This window comes from Parasteatoda tepidariorum, chromosome 6 (assembly GCF_982258835.1).
Source record: "Parasteatoda tepidariorum strain Cologne lab strain chromosome 6, Ptep-v5.0, whole genome shotgun sequence".
Classification (NCBI taxonomy): domain Eukaryota; kingdom Metazoa; phylum Arthropoda; class Arachnida; order Araneae; family Theridiidae; genus Parasteatoda; species Parasteatoda tepidariorum.
This window is the reverse complement of record NC_141760.1, coordinates 65,847,423-65,870,421: the sequence shown is the minus strand read 5'-3', so window position 1 is coordinate 65,870,421 and position 22,999 is coordinate 65,847,423. Positions and strand designations below refer to the sequence as shown.

Here is a 22,999-nt window from a genome sequence, read left to right as displayed (position 1 = left end):
ATTTATTTTTTGTTTTTAAATAAAGTCAATGTTTTTGTAGAATGATGTTCTTTATGCAGCAATCAATGGAAAATTTACAGTATCAGCATATTCTTTTCCTTCCATAGAGTTTGAACAAATCATAGCTCAGTTTAATACTATAGTGTATCATGTGGTGTGCAGCAAGAATGGCAATTTAGTAGCATCTGGTGGAGGGTAAATATTTAAATTGAATTACCTTTTTTCAATTTAATTTGTTTAAAAGTTGATGTTTTAATTTTAAAATTGTGATATGAATTTTTTTTTTAAATTTCTAAGTGTTATTGTGTAACATTATTCTAAAACTATTAATTTTGTTGTTTCTAACTTACATTTGACTAGTTCAAATCTGTAATACAATCTGTAATACCTTTCATAATGTCAGTGTATATCAGGGTTTAAGCTGAGTCTAAAAATTCATTAGCAAAAAAGCTAAAATCTGAAAAAAAGTTTTAGCAAAATGCTAAAATGCCATTAGGCTTATAAAATTACTTTATATCAAACAAGTACTGTAAGTTATCTGACAAAGAATAGCTTAATGTACAAGAATATCAAAAAGAATACCTATAACAAAAAAAAAACACATTTATTATTTATCAAAACATTTTGGTTTATAATTAACAATCTTCCTTTCTTTCATGTTTGCCCATTTTACAAATGCTTCTTGAAAGTTAAATGCACTTTCAGGGCCCTCAATATTAATCATTAACAAATTGTTTACATGGTTGATTAACAACCTGTTTCGAATATTAGTTTTAATCAAATTAAGGCAGCTAAAGCCCCTTTCACAGTCAACAGTGTGCATTGGTATTGTTGCACAATACTCTATAACAGAAGTTATTAATGGGTACTGTTCAGACACATCATTGGTATATAAAAATAAAAGTAATTCATTAAATGACATGTTTTTAATTATTATTACTAATTCATTAAATAACATGTTTGCATTAAGATGTGTTTAAATAATCCACATTCACAAAGTAATTCAGTTTCTGTAAACTGAAAATCTTTTCTGGGAGATTCCGAAAACAAATTGAAAATGCAACGGATTTCCTTTACACCATAATGCTGTAATTCTTCCGAACTATGGGGCATCCTGCTAGGTATAAATATATTGAACATTTCGATTTTATCCAAATCTCCCAATCTATCAGTAATATTTTCAATGATACAGTTTAAAAAATTGTGCATCAAATTACGGAATCTTTCCCTCTGTTTCAGTCCATCTAAAATTATATGGCCCTGAAACTCAAATTTTTCACTTTCCTTCTTAGGCACATCATCTAAAAAACTCATATAATGAGTGCCGGTGCCATTTTTTATTTCTTCTAAACTTGAAATACAAGCCTTCACACTTGATTGAACATATTCAAAATTTAAATTAGATTTTTGAAATATGAGGCTTAATTTATTAATGTTGAACATGATATCATTCATGATGGCAGTGGTTGCTAAAAACAAAAAAGTAGTTATATTTTTTAACAACCCTTGAGTTTTTTAACAACCCTTTCTCCTTCTTGTTTGATCAAGTTTTTTTCATGGATGTTAGCGTCATGGTTTTTCACGGAAGCTTTTTTTTAATGGAATTTAGTAAAATCTTTTAGCAAAAATGCTTTGTTGAATTTTAGCATTTTTGAGGGGTCTTTTCGTATTTTGCGAAAGAAGCTACCGTAGCGGAAACCCTGGTGTATATTTATTGTTTATTTTTACAGCATCAAATGTTAAATAGTTTTAAGTATAAAAGTAGGGAAATGTTTCAAGAATGCAAAAATAAACTATAATAAAAATAAACTATAAGTAGATAATTATTAGGCAAATTGATGTACCTTGGACATTGAAATTATTTGCACCATCCAATAAAGCAATTTTGCATTCAAAATATAAAATGGATATCTGTAACAACAGGTACAGTTGTATTGGTGACCATTTCACATTTTTTAGGCATGTACTAGGAAACATTTTTTTGATTTTTTTAGTTGCTCAATATTTTTTAATCAGGTTGATCTACTGAAAGTTTATGCACTCCTGTTTTGTCTCATACCTTTAAATTTCGAAATTATAAGAGAGAGACATTGAAAAATTTATAAAAAGAGACAATCAGAAGATTACTGTATAAACAAAATGGTTTAATTTTTTTCATGTTCCTTTTGGAAACTGCAATTATTTTTTTCTCTCTTATATTTTCAGAGATTTTATTGTAAAGGTATATGATACATCTAACAAGACATTAACTGCATTTAGAGATCATACTGGTCCTATTTTGAGTTTAGCTGTTGATCCCAGGGAAACATTTTTGGTATGATTCTTTTTTTCTTTTCAAATTATCCAAATGTTTTTATATTTTTACACAATCAAAAACACTTTTAATATTGAATCTTTTGTTTTTTTGTAAAAATGAATAATGAAAAGTTGTATGGTAGCAAATTCCTAATACATCAAAATTTATTTTGACAAAGTTTTGATTGAGTTTCTTTTTTTTTTAACAGTGTAAGCTATTTTTGAGATATCAACTTATGTATTTTTACATTCATTTTGTTTTTAAATTTTTTTTTTCTGTTAATAAACATATAGACAACAAGCAACATTAATTATAGGTTAATATTTAAATTAACTTTTAGTTACCAATATGTAAGCAGTACAGAACATTTAACATATTTATCAGCTTATGAATATATGAAGAATCCATTTTTTTTAACAATATAATCGAATTAACAGTTCAAAACTTGTCTTGTTTTTATAAATTTTCTCTTGATAGGAGTAATAATTTTCTGGTTGCCTAATATATATTACTTGTTCCAACGTTATCCTGTTCCTCTTAGTCCTAGTTGTGTGCTGATTTATGGTAAAACTGCACTAAAAATCTTGTAATATAGTGTAAATAATAATAATAACAAAGAATACCTGGCATGCAATTTCTAAAGTATATTTTTTAAAACTTTTTTTGTATAAATTTTTTTAATTGATTTTATTAAAATTAGTGTAAAGGAAATAATTCTAATATACTATTCAGATTCATATAATTTCTTTAATGAAGTTATTTCGTGTAAATTTTGTTGAGCTTAGTTAGAAAATTAATTTGTGATTCTTTTTGCATTAATTTCATATTTAGGGATCTTCTAGTTGTGACGGCACTGTTAGAATATGGCACGTAGCTGAACAAAAATGCTTAAAAATCTTAAACATACTAAAAAAAAGTAATGATTTGTGGTAAGTTTGTAATTCACTTTCTTATTTTTGAACATCTTATTGAGCAATGAAAAGTTTCAGTTTTGATAATATGTATATAATTGACGTTTATTTTTATTTGCTACTGATGTTTTTGTGGGTTGTAATTTAAATGGGTGGATCTTATTGAAACTTTTTCAGAATATAAATTGTTTAAGATTTCAAGTATTTTCCTGATTGAAATTTTGTATTCAGAAATGTTAATATGATTTTGAAAATTATTTTGTTTATATGTTAGATATATAGATATTTGATGTTTGGTTTTTATATTCTGATTTTTTCAATGGCTAATAAAACATTGCCGCCTTTTCCTATCCTTGTTGTTTCTGAAGTAGAAAAAGAAATTAAAAAAAATGCAGTTATATTTAGTTTGTTGAATTCTTTTGTTTAATTATTTTATATTCTAATATTTGCACAGTAATATTTGTGATTATTTTACAACTTTCTCATTGAAACTTCTAAATCTTAAATTTAGATTTTTTGAAACTGTTTTGAGTACTCTTTGATTGGTTAGAAGTTATTTTTCTATGTTTGGTTATATTTTTTCAAAGAAATGTGAAATAACCTGTCTTAATTTATTGTTATTTGTACTTTATACTATATTGTAACATTTTCTATATTTTTAGCACCGCATCTAGTTTATATCGAATGGATTGGAGTCCAGATGGACAGGTAAGAAAATTTTTATAAAATGCTTTATGGCCTCTTAATTCAGCATGCATAGCATTTTTAAAAGTGCTTCTTTTTAAAAGCCCTTAAAGATGCTTTTTTCATTGGTATTAAATGCTTAATTTTCTCTTTTCCAAAATGAGATTTTTTCTTTATTGTGTTGATTTTCGCCACAAATTATGCAAAAAACGTGTTTTTCACATTGTTTCACAATTCCTTCAACCACAATTCATTTCAGTGTACTGTCGGCGCATAACATATTAACGTGCCAATGATTTTACATATTTGATGAAACACATACGGGTCCACATGTGCTTTTACTGAACTGGACTCAGTGGTAAGAATTCTTGTACTCTCATGTGAAACTGCTGCATTTGGCAAGATATTCTCTATTTCAGGCTTCATTTTCCGTGCTTTGAAATCGACCGAAAAATCTTTTGAATTTTTGCTGATAACGTGGACTAACTAAAAATTGTAAAATTTTTTTCCGCATGTTAATTTTATTTTTGGGAAAGCGCCATCTTCTTCGTCAATGGCAAGCTAATGGCCTTCTCATGTTATTATATTTATAGATCTGTATCACAATCCTTGAACTTCATTTTGGGATCGTTCACTTAATATGTATTTTTATGTAGGGTTCTTCAGAGCAGTCAACAATCACAAAGATTCATCACCTCAAAATTTCCAATTTATTAATTTAATTAAATAAAGATGTATAATTAAGATTAATAGAGATTTTTTCTTACCTAAGGGACCAATTCTACCAATTGCCTATAATTTCCTCAATCTACCTATTGCCTGTAATTTGGTTAAACTTTTAATGTACTTTAATACTTTCTTTTCTTGTGACTTTTTATTGTAAGATTACTTATAAAATTTTTAGTGTTCTTAATTTATTTTGTGAAAAAACTTAATATCTAGAGGCAATATTTTGAAAAAGTACGAAAAAATCTTATGTTATCTAGATTTGTGATTCCAAAAACTTTTATTTCTTTTCTTAATTATTTGATTTAGAAAAAAGTGAATTAAAAAAATTTAATTTCCTCAGATTTGTTAAATATTATAAGTATATGAACCATATAAAGATTTACACTTCTGACAAAAATGTTACTCTTCAATACTAATTGTATTTACATTTCAAAATTATAAAATTTTTTTTAATAATTTCATTAAAAAAATACTAAACTAAGTGACACAAATTTTTAACAAGTGACAAAAAGTTATTAGGGGCCATCCTCTAATTTACTTACAAACTTTAGTAATGTGAATTTACTAAAGTTTTTTTAGTTTGCTATATTTACATATCTTGATAAATTTCTATTAATCTTAATGTTTTATTGAATTTGCTTTTATAAATAACTTTAATTTAAATCTAAAAAATACATTTAATATCTATTTTTTAATATAGTTAAGTTAAATATAATTTTTAATAAATTTTTTTTTTTACATAAAGTAATAATTATTATTTTAATAAATAGATTGAGCTACTAAGTATCGAATATACTTAAAATTGTGTATAAATTGTTTCTTTGGAGGCATATATAATAAAAAAAAGTTCTTTGTCAGAAACTAGTTATTTTATCATAATAATGTTAAATCTTTGAAAATTATTTGTCATTTTGTTAATTTTTTTTATGAAGAACTTTCAATAATAGGAAGAAATTTTTTTAATTAGTACGCAAATTCTAATTATACTTTTTTAAAGTGCTTAAAAATATTTTTTAAGTACTTGAAAAGTGCTTATTTTCTGTTGAGAAATTTGGCAACAAACCCTGTAATTGCTTATCATATTTTTTAATGTAGAAGCGACCCTAATGCTTAAGTTGACACTCTTTTATTTTTTTCACTTCAAAAGGATTGATTATAAATTAATTTTGTGCGCAATTCAACCAGTAAGTTAAAATTTGTTAAGAATGAAATTTTAATTTATAATTTATGAAATAGCATAGAATAACTGTTCAACATTTACTTTTGTAAAAAAATATTGTTTTGCCATGTTAATGAATAAATAAAATGAAAATATGAATTCTTCCATTTTTCTTTTTTAAGTAATGATAGATGATTCCCGAATCAGAGAAGGGGAACTCTTAAGATATTGATGTATACAACAATTAGAATTAATTATTAAAATATAATAAATCAATTTTGATAATTAATTATAAAAATAATTTAACGCTCTTTTGTTAAAATATTCATGATAGGGATGTCATAAATAAAACATAGTGAGGAGAAGAAAGAATGAAGTGTGTAAGAAGGAGCAAGTATATCTAATACTAATAAAAGACAATTTTTAAGATTTTAACTTATATTAAAATTTAAAAAAATATATGAAAATTGTCATAAATGATTTATAAAAGCAAATGTTAATAAAGATTTGAGATTCCTCTTGCTTAAAATGCATCGATTTTTTCTGGTCAGCAGATACTTGATTTTAATACCTGTTTAAGAATATACTCCATGGTTTTCAAATTAAATTGATGATGGACAAACTATGAAATATAACATTTGTTTTCACTACTTCCGAATTATGAATTTTACAAAAATAAAATTCTATTAAAAGAATCTTAAAAGTGTATTAAAATAACATGGAATATAAATTAAATATTTTAGTTTTTGCTGTTCCTTTACCTCAGGACTTGAATAATTATTTAAAAATTATTAGTTTTTTCTAGTTATCTATTAAATTGAAATTTAATTATTATTTATAAATTTGTTAAAATATTTTAGAATTAGTTGTTTTTGATAAATTAATTAATATAGATTAGAAAAATCAGTATAAATTTTTTTTGAATAACTTAGATAATTTCACTACATATTTGGCTTTTGTTCAGTGTATTTACTCCCAAAAAATTTTCTTTTACAAAACATATTTTTGTTTATAACAAGAATGATGTAAGGGTCGAAACCAGTTGCTGGTTAGTCTGAACATTCTCTAAATTCAAATCAAAGGAGAAAAAAAATGTATAGTAATTTATAAGTATTGAAATTATGATGCATCAAAAATATATATATTTTTTTTTAAAAAAAGGAGCTTTAAATTTATTATTTATGCATACAGGAAGAAAAAAAAAGCTATGAAGTTTCTTAAAATTGCTTCTTCTTTAGCAATTGATCCTTTTCTAATTTATTTATTAAACAGAGAAAAATGATTATCTTTATTACATTGCACTACAAATTTGAATTTTTCTTAGTCACCAGGATCGTTGACAAGGGTCCTACTTTCAATGAAAGCACTTTTCCTTTACCTTTAAGTTTTTATAGGAAAAATGGTTAGGGGAAAACAAAAGAGTAAATTCGAAATTGTTTTCATCCAAAAGTATACACGAAGTACATACTTTTCTCTAATGGATACATGTTATACAGTGTAATTTATCAAATGTCTTCAAAAAATGAATTTTTTGTCCAATTTTTTTCTTTTTTAATAATATCACATTTAAAAAAATTCTGGAAATTTTTTTTAAAGAGTATTCAAAAGTTTTGCTGAATAAAAAGTATCATTACTATAACTGTAAATCAAATGTGTTTAGTAAATCTAAAATATTATGTATCTGAAATTTGTTTTTCTGTACCTTATTTCTGTATCTTATTTGTTTTTCTGTACCAACAAAAGAAAGATAATTAAAATATAGGCCTCACACAAAGTAGAAAAAAAAAAATTTATAATTCCTTTTGTTTATTTTAGTATCTGGCAATACCAGTTGACACCGAAATTAAATTCTATCAACGAGAGTCATGGGATGTAAGTTTTACTTTAACAGACAAGTGCATGCTAAAGGTAAATTTTCAAGATTTTTAAATTTTATTTTCTGTTTCGATTTATTATTTTTTATTGTTTTCATTCATTAAAATTTGTAATTATAAGTAATAATTATTTAGAGGGAAAAAAGATATATTATGTAGTGAAAATAAAGTTCAGAGAAACCTCTCGGGAGCGACCACTCTCTGTTCCACGGTAAAATGGTTAATAGAGGTTGGCTGTTCTTAAAGGTTACCACCATTGATTTCGAAATGATATCAAAGTACACGATTTTTCCCAAACGATTTTAATTTTTGTCTGAGTAATTGTATTGGTGCGGAAATGCTATTTTTGATGACATGAAAATCGAATCAATGAATAAAATTTAACTTCAATAAAAATTATCCCTACTGATATAATAATGTGTAAAAACAAACTTACCAATTATGAATGATAGAACTATTTTAAATAAATACAATTGTTTTTCTGTTAAAGTTTGCATTTAAATTTATATCATAAAAATTAACTTTAAAATATGTGAAGAGGTTTGTTTGTTAGAGATGCTTAGTTTTTTCTAAAGTTACTTTTTTTTCCTTCCTAATTTATCTTTCAACTTTAAAAATATAATCGCTAATAGCATTGTCTTTAGTGCACTTTGACTGGAACATGAAATTGTAGATCTTTTTCAGTGATCATCAAAAAGGGCTCTCTAACTAAGAGCCTTGCCCAAATGTTTTGAATTCCATTTTAATTTACTTATTTGTTTTATGAATATTTTTTGTTTTGATATTTTCTGTGTTTCCTTATTTGATATTTTCCGTATTTGGTGCAGAGGTTTGACTGAATGCTTGGAGAGGTTTTAATGGTCTCTCCTAAGGGTTTTCTTCAACACAAAGTCTATGAAAAAAAAATTCTTGCCTCCCAAAAGTGGTCGTAAATAGAGATGATCACTACATAGATGAAGCCTTTCCCGGAGGTTTCACTGTATTTTTAAGGTTATGTTATTCATAAGGTTAAGGAACTGTTACATTTTTTTTAACTGTATATTACATCAAACTTATAGATTTATGGTGACAAATAGGTTTTCTTTCACTCTGAATATAATGTTTTATCCCCTGTATTTGCAGGGGTCATTATACCCCCAATTTCCCCATTAACGAGACGTTTGTCCTTTCCTTAGCAATTATCTCCTCTTTTTTCTTTGCTGAGCTTTCATTCATGTGCTTTAACGAGTTTTTGTTTCACCCATTAGTAGGAAACCAATTCTGAAAGAGTGACATGGAATTTTTTCTGAAGGAGTAACATGACTATTGTATAACTTATTGTGTTTGACATCGTTTCTGAAATTATTGTTTTTCATAGTCAAGTTTACTGTGTGCTTGCTTGTTTATTTCTATCATGATGTAATTTCCTATGAAATTATAATCTCTTTATCTTTGCGAGGTGTTTATATTTTGGTTCGTTCACTTAAATCCTATAACTCTTAATAATGACAATGAATTTTGATGATATAAATATTTTAATTTAAAAATCTGGATTATATAAACACATTACACATCAAAAAGTTCAACATCATAGATATTATCTCAATAACTACAGAGCTCTACTGTTCCCTACTCTTTCACTACGACCAGCCTATCTGATTGCTGCATTCCATCTCCTCTTAAAACAAACTTTTTCTCAAAAAAAATGACCTTCCCTTCTCCTTAGTCCACCTGCACTCTAGGGGACGACACTTCCTGTGTCCCTCACCCTCTGACCCTCAGGTCAGGGGTCAATAAAATGCGTGGGAGAGAAATCAGGATCCTGACAAACTTGTTCAAATAAAAAATTTTGACCTCCGAATAGGTCCTCTTACTGCTTTTTATAACATTGTGCCTTAAAAACTCTGCATTTAAGCATTTTTTTGACATTTATTGCTTTTGATTTTGAAATTGTCTTTATTTTCCTGATATTATGAGATGCAAATTCAAATTGTGCATCTGAGCAGCCATTTTTTAACACTTGATCTGAGCCAATTACACAGTAAATACATGCAATGTTTCAATTATTTATCCGATATTTATTGCTATGTATTTTTACATGTTTTTAAGTTAAAATTTTTATCATACCATAAAAAATTTTACCATATCATTTTGTTGAATTCAAAAAAGGTAATTCAACTCACTCATTTGTTTACTCATTTTTTGACACATCGATTTCATGGTTTCTTCTATCAATTTTTCATCATTTATTGCAATAGAATCTTATTTGGTTTTATATTTCTTAATCAATTTTATATGGCGTTATTTATCACAGCACTCAATTCTCAAATCACACATTAGAGTGATCATTTTTTGCTGTATCTGATTCACAGGATTTCATCATGGAACGTGTGGTTTTGACGTCAATTTGATTTTAGCCATTTATCGCCACAATCTACGCTATGTGCAGAATAAACCCTTTATAAAAAAAATAATAATTTACAATTACAAATTACAAGATTCGAAAAAGGGAGGAATTTACATTTTTTTCTTCAAATGTGAGAACATCTCCCATCATATTTTATCAGGTTTATGTAAGGTCTTTAAAATGTTTTTCAGTTTGTCAGATTTGTGTATTAGGAGTAAATATCATGAACTTTCAATTATAGGAAAGGATTTATTGATATACCTTGCTTGAATATGATATTTTTATAATTTGTAAAAGTTTTTTTATTTTAAAAGTATAACTATTAACTATAAATTATTTGTGTCATTTGCAGAAAACTCTTTTTAATCTTGTTGTAGATTCTTGTAAGAAGTATTAATTTTAATTTTTTCTTAAATGAAAATGTTTCTTAGTATAAAAATGTGATATATTTATCATTGGTAGTTATGATTTAAAGGAAAAATATATCAACCATGTAGCTTATAGAATTATAGAAAGGAAAAATATATTAAACATGTAGTTTATAGAGTTACAGAACGGAAAAATATATTAAGCATATAGTTTATATAATTATAGAAAGGAAAAATATATTATACATGTAGTTTATAGAATTATAGAAAAGAAATATATATTAAACACGTAGTTTATAGAATTATATAAAAGAAAAACATATCAAACATGTAGTGTATTATTTTTGGTGCATAAATTGATATCTGGATATCAAGCTTTTGCAGATTAAAATTTTCAGGGATTTTTATTTTGTGCCACAATTACCCTTGTTTTTTACATTAGTTGGGAACTGTAAACTTTCGTGTTTCATAACTGTTGTTTTCTGAACTAGTAGTGGAACCGGAATTTTATTTGGTGGAAACTAGAAATTTTATATCTACAAAGGTGGGAAAAGAATTATGAATAAGAAAACATGTGAAACTTTTATTTTTGAGAAATTTTTTTTTTGTTATGAGTTAAAATGTAATTGATATTTTACTAGTTATGGACATATTTTGTTAATATTATCAGTGTATATTTTTACCCAATGAATTTTTTTTTCTAGATTTATAGTTTAAGCATGAAAATAAAAAAAAATCAAACTCTCTTAACAGCAAGAATCATTCCTTTGATTTTTTTCTTTTAAAATTCTTATGATTATAATAATTCTTATTCTTTTTTATTTCATGTGAGTTAATATTAAATTAAAATGATTTTTTGTGTATATTTTTATTCATTTTTGATATTAGGATATATCGATTGTTACATTTTCTCCATTTGGAAACTACATTGCTGCTGCTGCAATTAATGGTCAATTGGCTGTGTGGGATACGAAGAGTAAAAAATGTGTTTCCAGGTCTGTCTTTTTTTGCATTTTATTTTGAAATATAAATTTTTTCTTGCTAGCGAATTGGTGAATATGAATACAGTAGAGTCTCGATTATCAGCATTTTTCGTGAAGGGATTGAAAATTATATTTAGTTAAAAATTGCACTTTTATGAAATATATATGTACTATTATTTTTATTGTTTCAGGGTTTTAGACAAAGATTAAATATTTCTGTTACAAATATATATGCATGTATGAATACATTTAAAATTATTTTTTGTATTTCGACTCTACTTTTTTTTAGTTTTTTTTTAAAGTTCGTTATCTGTGGTGCCCTTGCAACCTAATTGCACAGATAATTATGGCAGTATTTTTATTTGCAAAGTATAATGCTCAACTAAGTTGCATCCTCTTTGTTTATTTGAGTTTTTAGGGCAATAATTGATACTTTGGTCAAGCCTTACAGGTAGAATTGCACAAGATTTTATGTCTAAACATAGCACTGTATTAAATGAATTTTTAATTTATTATTAAAAGAGGAGAGATTGTTGCTAATCATATTTTATTGAAATCAATATATTATTACATAACCAAGTTTTGAACAAATGTGATATCTAGTGCCAGAAAATTATAGCGTCAGTTAAATATTTTTTTAATAATAAATTAAATTTATCTGGAATATAAATTTTTAGAAGTAGTTTGCATATGTTTCATTAAATTTTAACATGCTTGATGGAAAAAAGTAATGAACCATTTTTTGCATTCTTTAAATTTTAGGATAATAGTTCACCAATAATTTAAGAGACCATAAAGCATAAGTTAGAATTTTAAATGCTAACTAATTTAAACTAACTGATTTAAAACTTTTCTATGGTAACCAATGTTTAAAGGTTCAAATAGCATTGAAATCCTAAACTAGTATGTTATGACGCTTATTAATTATAATTAGTGCTGGGTATCTCCCTTCAAAAAATGATTTAAGTTGTCTGTTATTCAAAATGATAGATCTGGATAAATAGTAGATCGGTTGATGGATAAATAATAGAAGAAAAAATTATGTTTTAATTTATATTAAAGAGATCATTCTTTAAGGAAAATGTCTTATTCAGCATTTATTTCTAAATTCGTTGCAATTATTTTTAAATTTTAAAATTATTTTATATATTTATATAATGTATTTAACACATTGTGTTGAAATAATGTAGATGTGCTTGTGAAACTCAAGCATTGTTGTAAAAGCTGAAGTGGGAAGACTGAATTCTTTCAGATGTAATCCAAATTTGTCTCTTTGTGGCTAATTTATATATTTTAAAATTTTTATTTATTTATTTAAATCTGAAGACACTTTATCTAAAGCAAAATGTAAAAGCAAAATTTGACGAATTGAAACTAGATTACTCAATACAGAACCATGAGTTTTGTATTGATTTTTAAAAAAAAATTTTATTCAAGCAAATCAATTTCGCTGTCTTTTTAGCACTTTGTTTTAAAAATTGAGAATTTTCTGTGTTAACTGTTGTGCATTATTTTAACAGAGCATTTCTGATAGACTTTATTCTTTTGTTGTCATTTTTTTCCCTGTACAGTATGGCAGATAACTAGCAACATAGTAAACTGAGATTCTGAACGTTATAATTATATTTCAGAACTAATAAAATTTTTTCCCCATTTCCCTTAAGTTTTTTTATTAACTTTTCTTTTTATCAGCGTTTTTATTATGACTTATCTAATGAACGTTATTCTTTTATGGTCACTTTATTTTTTCAGTAGGACAATATAAACAAGTCAATATGAGATTTTTAACGTTAAATTTTTCATGTAAAAATTAAGAATGGCTTTTGTTTCGGTTTCTATCTATCTTTTTCGTTTTAAAAAAACTTTTGTTTTTATAGACATTTTTATTATAACGCACCAATTAAGAAGGTTTCTATTAGACTTTCAATTTTACTTTTTCTTGAAACTACGGTAATTGGAAAGCTGAGTTGTTTAGCTGTGAAATTTTTGTTCAAAAATTAAGATCAATTTTTATTTATTTTTTGCTTTGCTTTTTTATGTAATATTTTTTATAAGCGTTTCTATTATAGCGCTGCATTTTTAAAAATGTTTCTGGTAGATATTATCTCTTTTAACGTCCTCTGGATAATTTTTTTTTAAGGAAAATATTATTTTTGCAATATTTTTTTGCTATTTCTCTTTTTTTCTGCTTTACTATAGCTTTCTTTTTTAATGGTTATTAGTCAGTTTTTTATTTATCTTAAATATTTCTAATTATCTTATACATTTTCATTACATTTTTTCTCTTTACACCATATCAGTAATACAGCTAAATTTTTATTATGTTTTAGTAATGTTTAAACTTATTTATATATAAAATATATATATCGATATTTTTATGATTTTTTTTGTTGAAAAATATGTTGCTATTCGGCCGAATCATTATTCGGTACATCCCTAATTTTTATAACATAATTCGTAGAACAGAAATAAAGTTGTTATTTTCAAATATGGTAAAACACAAGACATCTGTATACACTTTGCACTATTCCTAATTTTTATGCATATTAAAATAAAATTGTATGTTATAGCATCAAATAAAATGTTCTTGAAAAATTTCTAAATTTAAATTTTCTTAAACATAAGTTTTTCAATGCAGTATTATTTCTAGAAAAAAAATGCAGATGACTTTTTTTAATGTAAGAAAATTAGTTATAATCTAATAAAAATTAGTGTTTTGTATAATCACGAAAACATGAATAAGCAATGCAATTTTAAGATGTTAATTATAATTTTCTTGAATTAAAAATATTTCTTATTTAATGTGTCTTACTATGTGTATATGTGTATTGTATACTTATATATGTGTATTTCAATTTCAAATTAACTTCAGAGTGTATCATATTTTAGAAAAAAAAAATTTTTTTTTTCATATATCAAAAGCCTATCTTTGATGTAATAAATTATTGTGCTTTTTCTATTTAATTTTTCATATTGTTGATAAAAATCCAAGGGTTTCTTCATTTCTAATGTTATTTTCTGTATTATTATTATTATTTTTTTTTTATAGAAAACCTCATGAGAATGAAGTAGCTGTTACTGCTCTTAAGTGGAATCCCTCTGGTCAAGACCTAGTGTTTTGTGATGTCGAAGTAAATGACTTTCTTTACACTATTAATTAAGTGTGACCATTAAATAATTAGTCTTTTATGTTTTCTTTTGATATTTTTTAGGGACAGATGGGTATTTACACTTGTCCATTGACATCTAGCCAGGTATGTACTGAAAACTTTACTCAATATTAAGCAAATGAAAGCAGTAATTATTTTTTTAAATTTACAGCTATTAATTTCAAACTTTTTACTTATTGTTTCATCACCTATTATCATATTCTGTCAAAAATGTTGATGCTAAAAATATTTATACATATCTTACCATTATTTTTCTTTATTTTTATAAATTTATTAGTTAACTATATTATAAATAGATTTAATATGCTATTTTATCAATAAATTTGAGAAATATTGTTTAAGCCTTTGCAAATTCTCTGAAAATGAAATTATTTTCTAGAACATTTGGTGCGGTCTTTTTATCCAATTATAAAATCAAATACTATATCTATAGTCCATTGTAAAAATTAAATATAATGGTTTTCACTTTTGAATATTTTTTTAATAAGATTCATGGAATAGCATAAACCTAACCAACATGTTTCACCAAGATAAATAAATTCTAAAATATGAAAATATGTCCAAAAATATAAAAATTGTTTTATTAAATAAAAACAAGATTTTAAAAGGCTTTTATAAAGAATTAATGGCATCGAACTATAGCAACTTAATCGCATATTTATGTAGCGTAATTTTGTAGTCCTAAATGTGTCCATGGTAGTCTTACAATTGTTTGCATTGGTGTGTTGTACTAATATGAAATTTTTTTACTGAAAGAAGTATTTATACGTTTGATTATATTTCATTTAAAATTGTTTCTTTATTCATTATGTAATTTAAAAATTATTGATTTATTGTTTTGAAATTTTTTTAAATTGCTTAAATGTTTTGATTTCCTTATGTATTCCAGAAATTATAAATCCTTTTCTAAGCTGTCCTCTTTTTTTATACCCTTTTTAAAAAAAACAGTAAATATTAATGAAAAGTAAAAATTAGTAACACTTACTTAATGAAAAAAAAAATTTTTTTTTAAATTATCCATAAATACAGATTAAAATCCCCTATTAGTTGGTAATTTTTTTCAATGTCTGACATTTTTAATCTGTCATTTATTTTATTTATTTTCTTATTTATCAACCTTTTTAACAATTTTATTAAGAAAGCTTTCCTTGTTATATTATTTCTTTGAATTTTAGAAATATATAATTATTCACATATTTTATGATCATCCATGTTAGTATTATATTACACTTTTGAGCATAACAATGACATGCTTTCCTTTTAGTCATTAACGATCAGCGCAATGAGTGTTTTTTATTTCTAAGCAAACACAATTTTTATTAAAATGCATTTTTTTTTTTTTTAAATTTCTTTGCATGCATTTTTATAAACTCTTTTGAAATAATTTAAATATAAATCCTAGGAAATTACAGATGATGTTTCTCATGCATCTCATAGTATGCTGGATTCATTTGCTGCTGAAGACAATGACATTGAAGATGATAACAGTGAAAATGGTGAATCAAAATCAATTATACCTGCGCATAAATCTTTTTGCTATCTTTCATAGTATTTTCAATTCATAGTATTTTTTTCTTCCGAATTTATGGTTAATTATTCAAAAGATGATTACAAATGTAAAGTTTTTTTTAGTCCAATATGTTTATTTGGTTTTTCTGTTTTTTATTTTAGCTTTTGATATTGGTGCAATCAAAGCTTCTTTAGATTCAAAAATCTTTAATGAAGAATCAGCAATGGAGACAGCGTCAGTTAAAAGTGAAATCATTGAGCCTAAAATACAAGTTGTAGAAGCTCCTAAAGCTCCTGTCCAAGCAGCTTTTCAGCCTAGTTCAACACCAATTAATTTAGAACATAGATTTATGGTACTATTGTTTAGAAAATGTTTTTTTCTTTCCTTACCTAGTTGCATATTGCTTTTTTGTGACATTTTTATTTTCTAAATATGTATCTTAAAACATTACTCCAGCTTTAATAATTTTTTCCCAAATTAAGAAAGTGTATCAGAAAAATAGGTTATAAAAATATTTTTCCCCAGCAATTAGACATTTATAAGTTTGTTAAGATACTCTGAATTTATTGCTGTCTTCTATTTTCTCTTGGTAGAATATTATAAAGACACTTAATACTTATTATAAAGACACTTAACACTAATTCTAATTAATTTTTTTTATTCTGAAAATTCTTGCAGATATTAAACTTATGAATTCCGGCACTAATGAAATTATACATGTTGTAATGTAATTATACATCATTTAATTATACATCATTTATAATCCATATACATAATGTAATTATACATCATTTAATTTTATGATTACACAGTACTTACTTGATTTTAGAAGTGTGATATTGTAATTTATATTGTGATATTGCAAGTTATCTTTCAATTAATTATCATATTTAGCTGCAAAAAATCAGCTCATTTAGATTCAGAGTCTTCTAATCTTGTTCCAGGAAGTGTTGATGGACTAGCTATATGCAGTTGTAAATGTGCTACAATGTTTATCAAAATTCGATAATCATCCATTTGCTAGCCCCTTATTGTTAAAACTAATATGAACAAGGGTATAGTGGGGCTGTAATGCTGTTTTTGAACTATAATTCAAATAAGCCCAATTTCCTTTATAAATCTTTATTTTTTTGCCTTCCCAAAAACCCGATTTCCCCCCAACCCTGAAATAAACAAGTTTTTTCCCACTTATTACAAACTAAAGCCAATTGTGAGCATGACTTCAGTCATGTGAACTCTATAATCTTTAAATCGAGGTCCAATCTCATTATTTCCCAACTGGAAAGCCTTATGTTCTCAAAGATTAATGGTCCATCATTAGAACACCTGGAACCAGATGATTAGTTAATTAGGGTACTATACTGGTTGACAACAGATAAACGCGACTTCCTAATAAATTGCACCGCATTGAACAATCTAATAGCTTGTAAATATCACATGCGCAGATGTAGACACATATATTTATGTATATATTTACAGGACTTTCTGTAATCACTGCCCTTAATATATACTACATAATAAAGTTATTTCAATCAAGCAAATCACTATTAAGAAAGGCTAGATTCAAAACATCAAAATAAATCTGATTAAATGATGAAACTTCAAAATGTTTCTTATAATCTTATTTCATCATTTCCCAATTTTATCAGACAAGTTTTGATCCTTTTAATTCATTTTACTTAATAGTGATACATTTTAAAAGCGTTTTTTTTTTTTTTTTTTTTTTTCATTCTTAAGCATTAATTTGTGTGCACAAAAAAATTATAAATAGCAAATAAAAGAAACCAAGAAACGAAAAAAAAGAAAAACAATAGAATTGTGATGTGAATTTATGTTTAGAAGCATTCCAAAAATATTAGGAATTTTCTGAATTTGTATTACAATTATATGCATAGCCTATAAGATATTATCCTTTAACAGTGCACCGTTCTTACATTGATTTAAGAACATTGTATTTCAGCGATGGTATAATTTTTAAGTTTTTCCTTCAACTCCTCCCCTTTTCTGAAGACTTATGTACCAGGAAAAACATTTTTAAAGCTACAACACTGGATACGAATAAAAAATGTCTCTTCAAGGTCATGTTATCGAACTGCTTTTTGCTAATGAGAAACTTTTGGATTTCAGTTCGTTTTGTCATGTAGGTTGTAGATATTTTTCAAGCATTTTAAAGTAATTTTCAAGAAATTAAAAAAAAAAAAGGATGGGAGGATTACTTTTGAGTTATGTTTGTGAAATAATTTAAAAAAAGGTGATGTAAATTGCATGATTATAAAATTTTATTTAATATGAAATATTTTTTTTTCCAGTTTTTTTTTTCCTTGGCAGTTTTTGTATCTTTTTGTATAACAATAAAGCCTGTTGAATTGTTCTTACCTAATTTACTAACATTTACTCATTCTTGTTATTTAAATATCATTTATCTTCTGGAACTATGTGTATTATTTCGAATTATTGATCATGAGACATTTGTTTTTAATATAGTTGTGGAACAATGTTGGTATTGTTCGTTGTTATAACACTGAGGAAGAAAATTCAATTGATGTGGAATTCCATGATGCAAGTGTGTATCATCCTCTACATTTAACCAATACTCGAAACCACACCTTAGCTGCTCTTTCATCTGAGGCCTTATTGTTAGGATGTCCTAAGCAAGATGAAAACACAAGGTGAATATCAACAAGTTTTAGTTCTGTCTAAAAGTTTGTCTTCTCTAATAAAATAATTTAAATTTATTTTGTATTCTCTTCTTATTATTTGGGAGAAGTTAAAAGGAATATAATTTAGTGATTTATATTTTTTTACAAGATTACTGTTAGTAATTTATGAAATAATTTACAAACTATTATAGCTTTTGTAACTAAACATAATTTATTCATCCATAAGAACTTGAAAGAAAAATGGAAGGAATCTTTTTTCAATTTTTTTTCTTCATCAATCAATTTAGAATCAAATTTTTTCTCTTTGTCAATTTATAATACCTGCATTTAACTTTTCCTTTCTCTTTTAAAGAATATTTTTTAAAATTTATGTTTAAAATATTTATGAAAACAACTTATTTTTAAATACATAAATTTTTAAATCTCTTAAAATAAAATATTGTCAGTATATTAAATTTCTATAAAAATATTTATACAGTTCTGTTGATAACAGTGATGTTATCAACAGAACAAATTCATTAACTTTCTGCAAGATAGTTACTTTTTCCCAATATTATTCTAAACAGTCTTAACTGTTAAAATTATTTCTTTTTTAAGCTATTCCAAGTTAAATCTAACTTGTTCTAAACTGGGCTTTTTTCATAGTTCTACTTAACTTACAAAAAGTAAATAGATAATTAAAATAAATTAATAATCAAAATAAATTAATAAATGTCTGCTGCAAAAGTCTGAAATTTATAATTTTGGTTAAGTTTACTTCATTGTTAAAGTAGCTGGGAAATATTTAGTTTCTAATTACAAGTATTATTAAAGCCATGTTCAAAATAGTTACATTTTAAGGTCAAAATAATGTTTTAATTAAACAATTCCATATTTTGATTATTTATATATATATTTTCAGACTAAGTTAGTGTAGGAATAAGTTTATATTATTTAAAGGTATTTTATTATATATTTATTAACAATAATATCTACATTTTATGGTTGATTTTCAGTTCTTTTAATCTTTATTTTCATTTTTATTTTTAATCTTTTCAGTAGCAAATTGGAATGTCTGCATTTCAGTACTTGGGATTCTAATAAAGAATGGATAGTGGAAATGCCAGAGACTGAAGAAATAGAGGTTATAAAACTTTTTAATTTTTTTTATTTCCTTATTTTATATTTTACGGATAAAACGGAAGGCATGGAAAGTATATTTTCCTTTATCTTTACCCTATTTTGTTTTTTTAATTGAAAGAAAAATATAGTTTATTATGTCTTCACCGAGGATATCATTTAAGTTGTGACGACAATCAGTATAAATTTAAGAAAATAAAATTCTTTTGTTATTATACTTGGTAATATTCTTCTGGAACAAATCAAGTATGATTTTATTTTAACAAAAATTTATTTTTCTAATTTTGTTTAAGTGTTAGTAACTTGTACATTTATTTAGTAATCCTAGATGTTATTAATGTGTTTAACTCAGTATAAATTAATCTTCCTACCTTAATATTCATTTTATAATTGCGATTTTGAAAAAATTGAGATGTAACATGGTACCACATATTGCAATTGAAGGACATCTTGTGAAACACTGTTAATCCACAAGAAATTAGATAAATTATCTTTAAAGATCTCAAAACAATTTGTAATATTTAGTGTTATATTTTATTACTTTTTGGATTCTTTTGAAAACGGATTATAATCAACAGAAATGTTTTTTTTAATAAAAAAATGACTTGTATAATGTTATTTTCTTAAAAAAAAAAAAAAAAAATAGCTTGTTAAGTTATTGATGGGAAAATTTTACAGTTTGCCATTTTTTCTCCAGATGAGCCTTACAACAGAGTAAATCTAAGTAATTAGGTCATGTGCTATGTTTTTAAATTGAAATTACTTAGTGTAAAATAAAAATGAAATAATTTGATTTTTAAAAATAAACTTGACTTTCCAATTTTCTAATATTAAAATAAAAGTCAGAATGAAATATATTAATTATGCAAAATGAGACCTTACCAGTTGATGCCATTATTGGTCCTATTGCTGGTTTCTTACTAGTATGATACAAAATTACCATATAATTAATGACACTTTGAATGCTGTATATTGTAACTGATCTGCATCCAAGTATGAAGTTTTTCTATAGCCATCCTATTTTATGGAAGCAAAGCATAAACATTAAAATTATAGATAGGATATAGAAATGAAATTGAGTGTGTTTGAAAAATGATGATACTTTTCATTTATTATTATTATTATTATTTTTTTACCAGTCTAAATGTATTCTACAAATTTATTTTAGTTCTGTTATCTATACTTAAATAAGCAAATTTTAGTTGTAGATTGCTAAAGCATTTGTATTTATGAAATTATGATATTTCACAGGCAATAACTCTAGGTGAAGGCTTTGCTGCTTGTGTTACTGATAAAAGATTTGTGCGCTTATTTTCAATCAGTGGAGTTCAATGTGAAGTATTTTCAATACCTGGTCCTGTTGTTTGTTGTGCTGCAAAAAGTAATCAACTTCTTATAGTTTATCACAAAGGAACTGGTAAATATTGTTTTTTAATTATTTAATCATTTAATTTTAATGAATTTTTTTAGTTTACCACTAAACACAGAACTTACTGCCATTCATCGAAAGAGGCTAAAAAAATGTAGATCAATATTCTCAAATTATGTAACTGTGTGAGCAGTCAGGAAACTTTTCACAGTGCTCTGCAATAATGTAAGGCGAAACATTCTTAATTATATCACTGAGGAAAGATAAATTATAAAAAATGTAGAAAATAGTGTTTTACTTGGTAAGTAAGAAGAGAAAATTGTGAATCAAAAATCTCTGAGCTCTATTTTGCAAGACATATTTCTTTGCTAGTTAGTTATTATTTTTATTGAAAAGTTTAGTTTAGGCCCATAAATTTTTTTTTATACAAATGAGGCAATTTTTTTCAGGTATTTCTGGAGATCAAAACTTAGGCATCATGATTGTGAAGGTTAATCTAGGAATTCAGTGCTCAATGAAAGAATGTTTCATTCCACTTAATTCTAAAGCATTTTTAAGTTGGCTTGGGTAATATGTCATAAATATCTTTGCACACCTTCTTACTATTTTCATTTTTAACTGAAAATTTTATTCTGAAATGTAATGCTTAGTTTTGAAATTAAATTCTATATTTTCTAAATTAATGTGCTTATTGGTTTTTCTAGTTTTTCAGATGAAGGTCATCCTTGTATTGTGGATACATCAGGTGTTATACAACTTTTAAATGTATCATGTGGGTCTAAATGGATTCCCATTGCTAACACAACTTTAAATGTAAGTAAACATAGTACACAAAATGTAAAATTATGAAATCTCAATAACTTTTGAACTAATAATCATAATGTGTTATACTAAGATGCTATCTTAATGGTTAATAATCTTAATGCTAAATTATTTTCTGGCTCCCCCCCCCCCCCGACACACACATTACGAGAATCAAAAATCCAAATCTCAAAAAAAGATAGGTATATTGAGACTAAGCATGTTTTTCTGTCCTGGTCTCTCAAACCATGGAGATTGTATCATAGAATGAGAAATTTTATAATTATATCAAAATTTATTTAGCTTTTATTTTTTCCAGTGAAGTATTTGTTGTGTTTAAAAGTTTTTCCAAAGGCAAACTCAATATAATTTTTCTTTTTATTGATAATTTGTTTGATTGTATTGAGCTACTAGTTTTATATTTAGCTTTCGATTTAATTTCATGATTCGCTTCCGGATTGTATAAAAAAAAAATTTGATCAACGAAATACTCATTTGTATAATGAACTAAGACCATGAAAGTATTACAAAAGAATATGTCTGTCTTTTGTTATTAAGTTGATATTTAATCACTTTGTACTTAAATAGTAGTACATATTTAAGTAGACTGAAGCTATTGTTTCAATCTACTTGCTATGCTTATTGTTACATTTCTATTAAAAATGCTTTGTTCATTGTCTATTTTAAATAATAAACAAATTAGCAGGCTTCATTTTTTATTTTTAGATTAAGAACAAGTCTGATACATGTTTTGTGGTAGGATTATCAGAAATAAAACAAGAAGTAAGGTAATAGTTATCTTGATACTAAATTTTTTATCCATATTTGCTTGTGCAACTGCTATATCAAATTAGTCATCTGATTATTGATTAAGTCATATAGATGTTTACTATCTTTGCAAAATTTTAGATTCGTATTTGTAAATTTTTAACAAACTTCTAAGGATATATTAAATTTTTTAAAATGAATGAATGCAATTT

The 22,999-nt window shown here is 25.3% G+C and overlaps 1 protein-coding gene across 2 annotated transcripts in view; it reads left to right on the top strand.

The window, feature by feature from the left end:
* Ctf4 (Chromosome transmission fidelity 4) overlaps window positions 1–22,999 on the top strand; it is a 36,967-nt gene that overhangs the window by 1,081 nt on the left and 12,887 nt on the right. The window contains exons 3-18 of one of the 2 annotated variants that reach the window (XM_016059604.4): window positions 41–195; window positions 2,206–2,314; window positions 3,128–3,225; window positions 3,870–3,915; window positions 7,595–7,687; window positions 11,296–11,402; window positions 14,440–14,521; window positions 14,603–14,644; window positions 15,963–16,056; window positions 16,232–16,422; window positions 18,555–18,739; window positions 19,769–19,853; window positions 21,101–21,266; window positions 21,668–21,785; window positions 21,923–22,031; window positions 22,746–22,807. In XM_016059604.4, the coding sequence (XP_015915090.3) occupies window positions 41–195; window positions 2,206–2,314; window positions 3,128–3,225; window positions 3,870–3,915; window positions 7,595–7,687; window positions 11,296–11,402; window positions 14,440–14,521; window positions 14,603–14,644; window positions 15,963–16,056; window positions 16,232–16,422; window positions 18,555–18,739; window positions 19,769–19,853; window positions 21,101–21,266; window positions 21,668–21,785; window positions 21,923–22,031; window positions 22,746–22,807 (1,742 nt within the window). The remainder of the gene's footprint in view (window positions 1–40; window positions 196–2,205; window positions 2,315–3,127; window positions 3,226–3,869; window positions 3,916–7,594; window positions 7,688–11,295; window positions 11,403–14,439; window positions 14,522–14,602; window positions 14,645–15,962; window positions 16,057–16,231; window positions 16,423–18,554; window positions 18,740–19,768; window positions 19,854–21,100; window positions 21,267–21,667; window positions 21,786–21,922; window positions 22,032–22,745; window positions 22,808–22,999) is intronic. The other variant, XM_016059605.4, reaches the window with a different exon arrangement.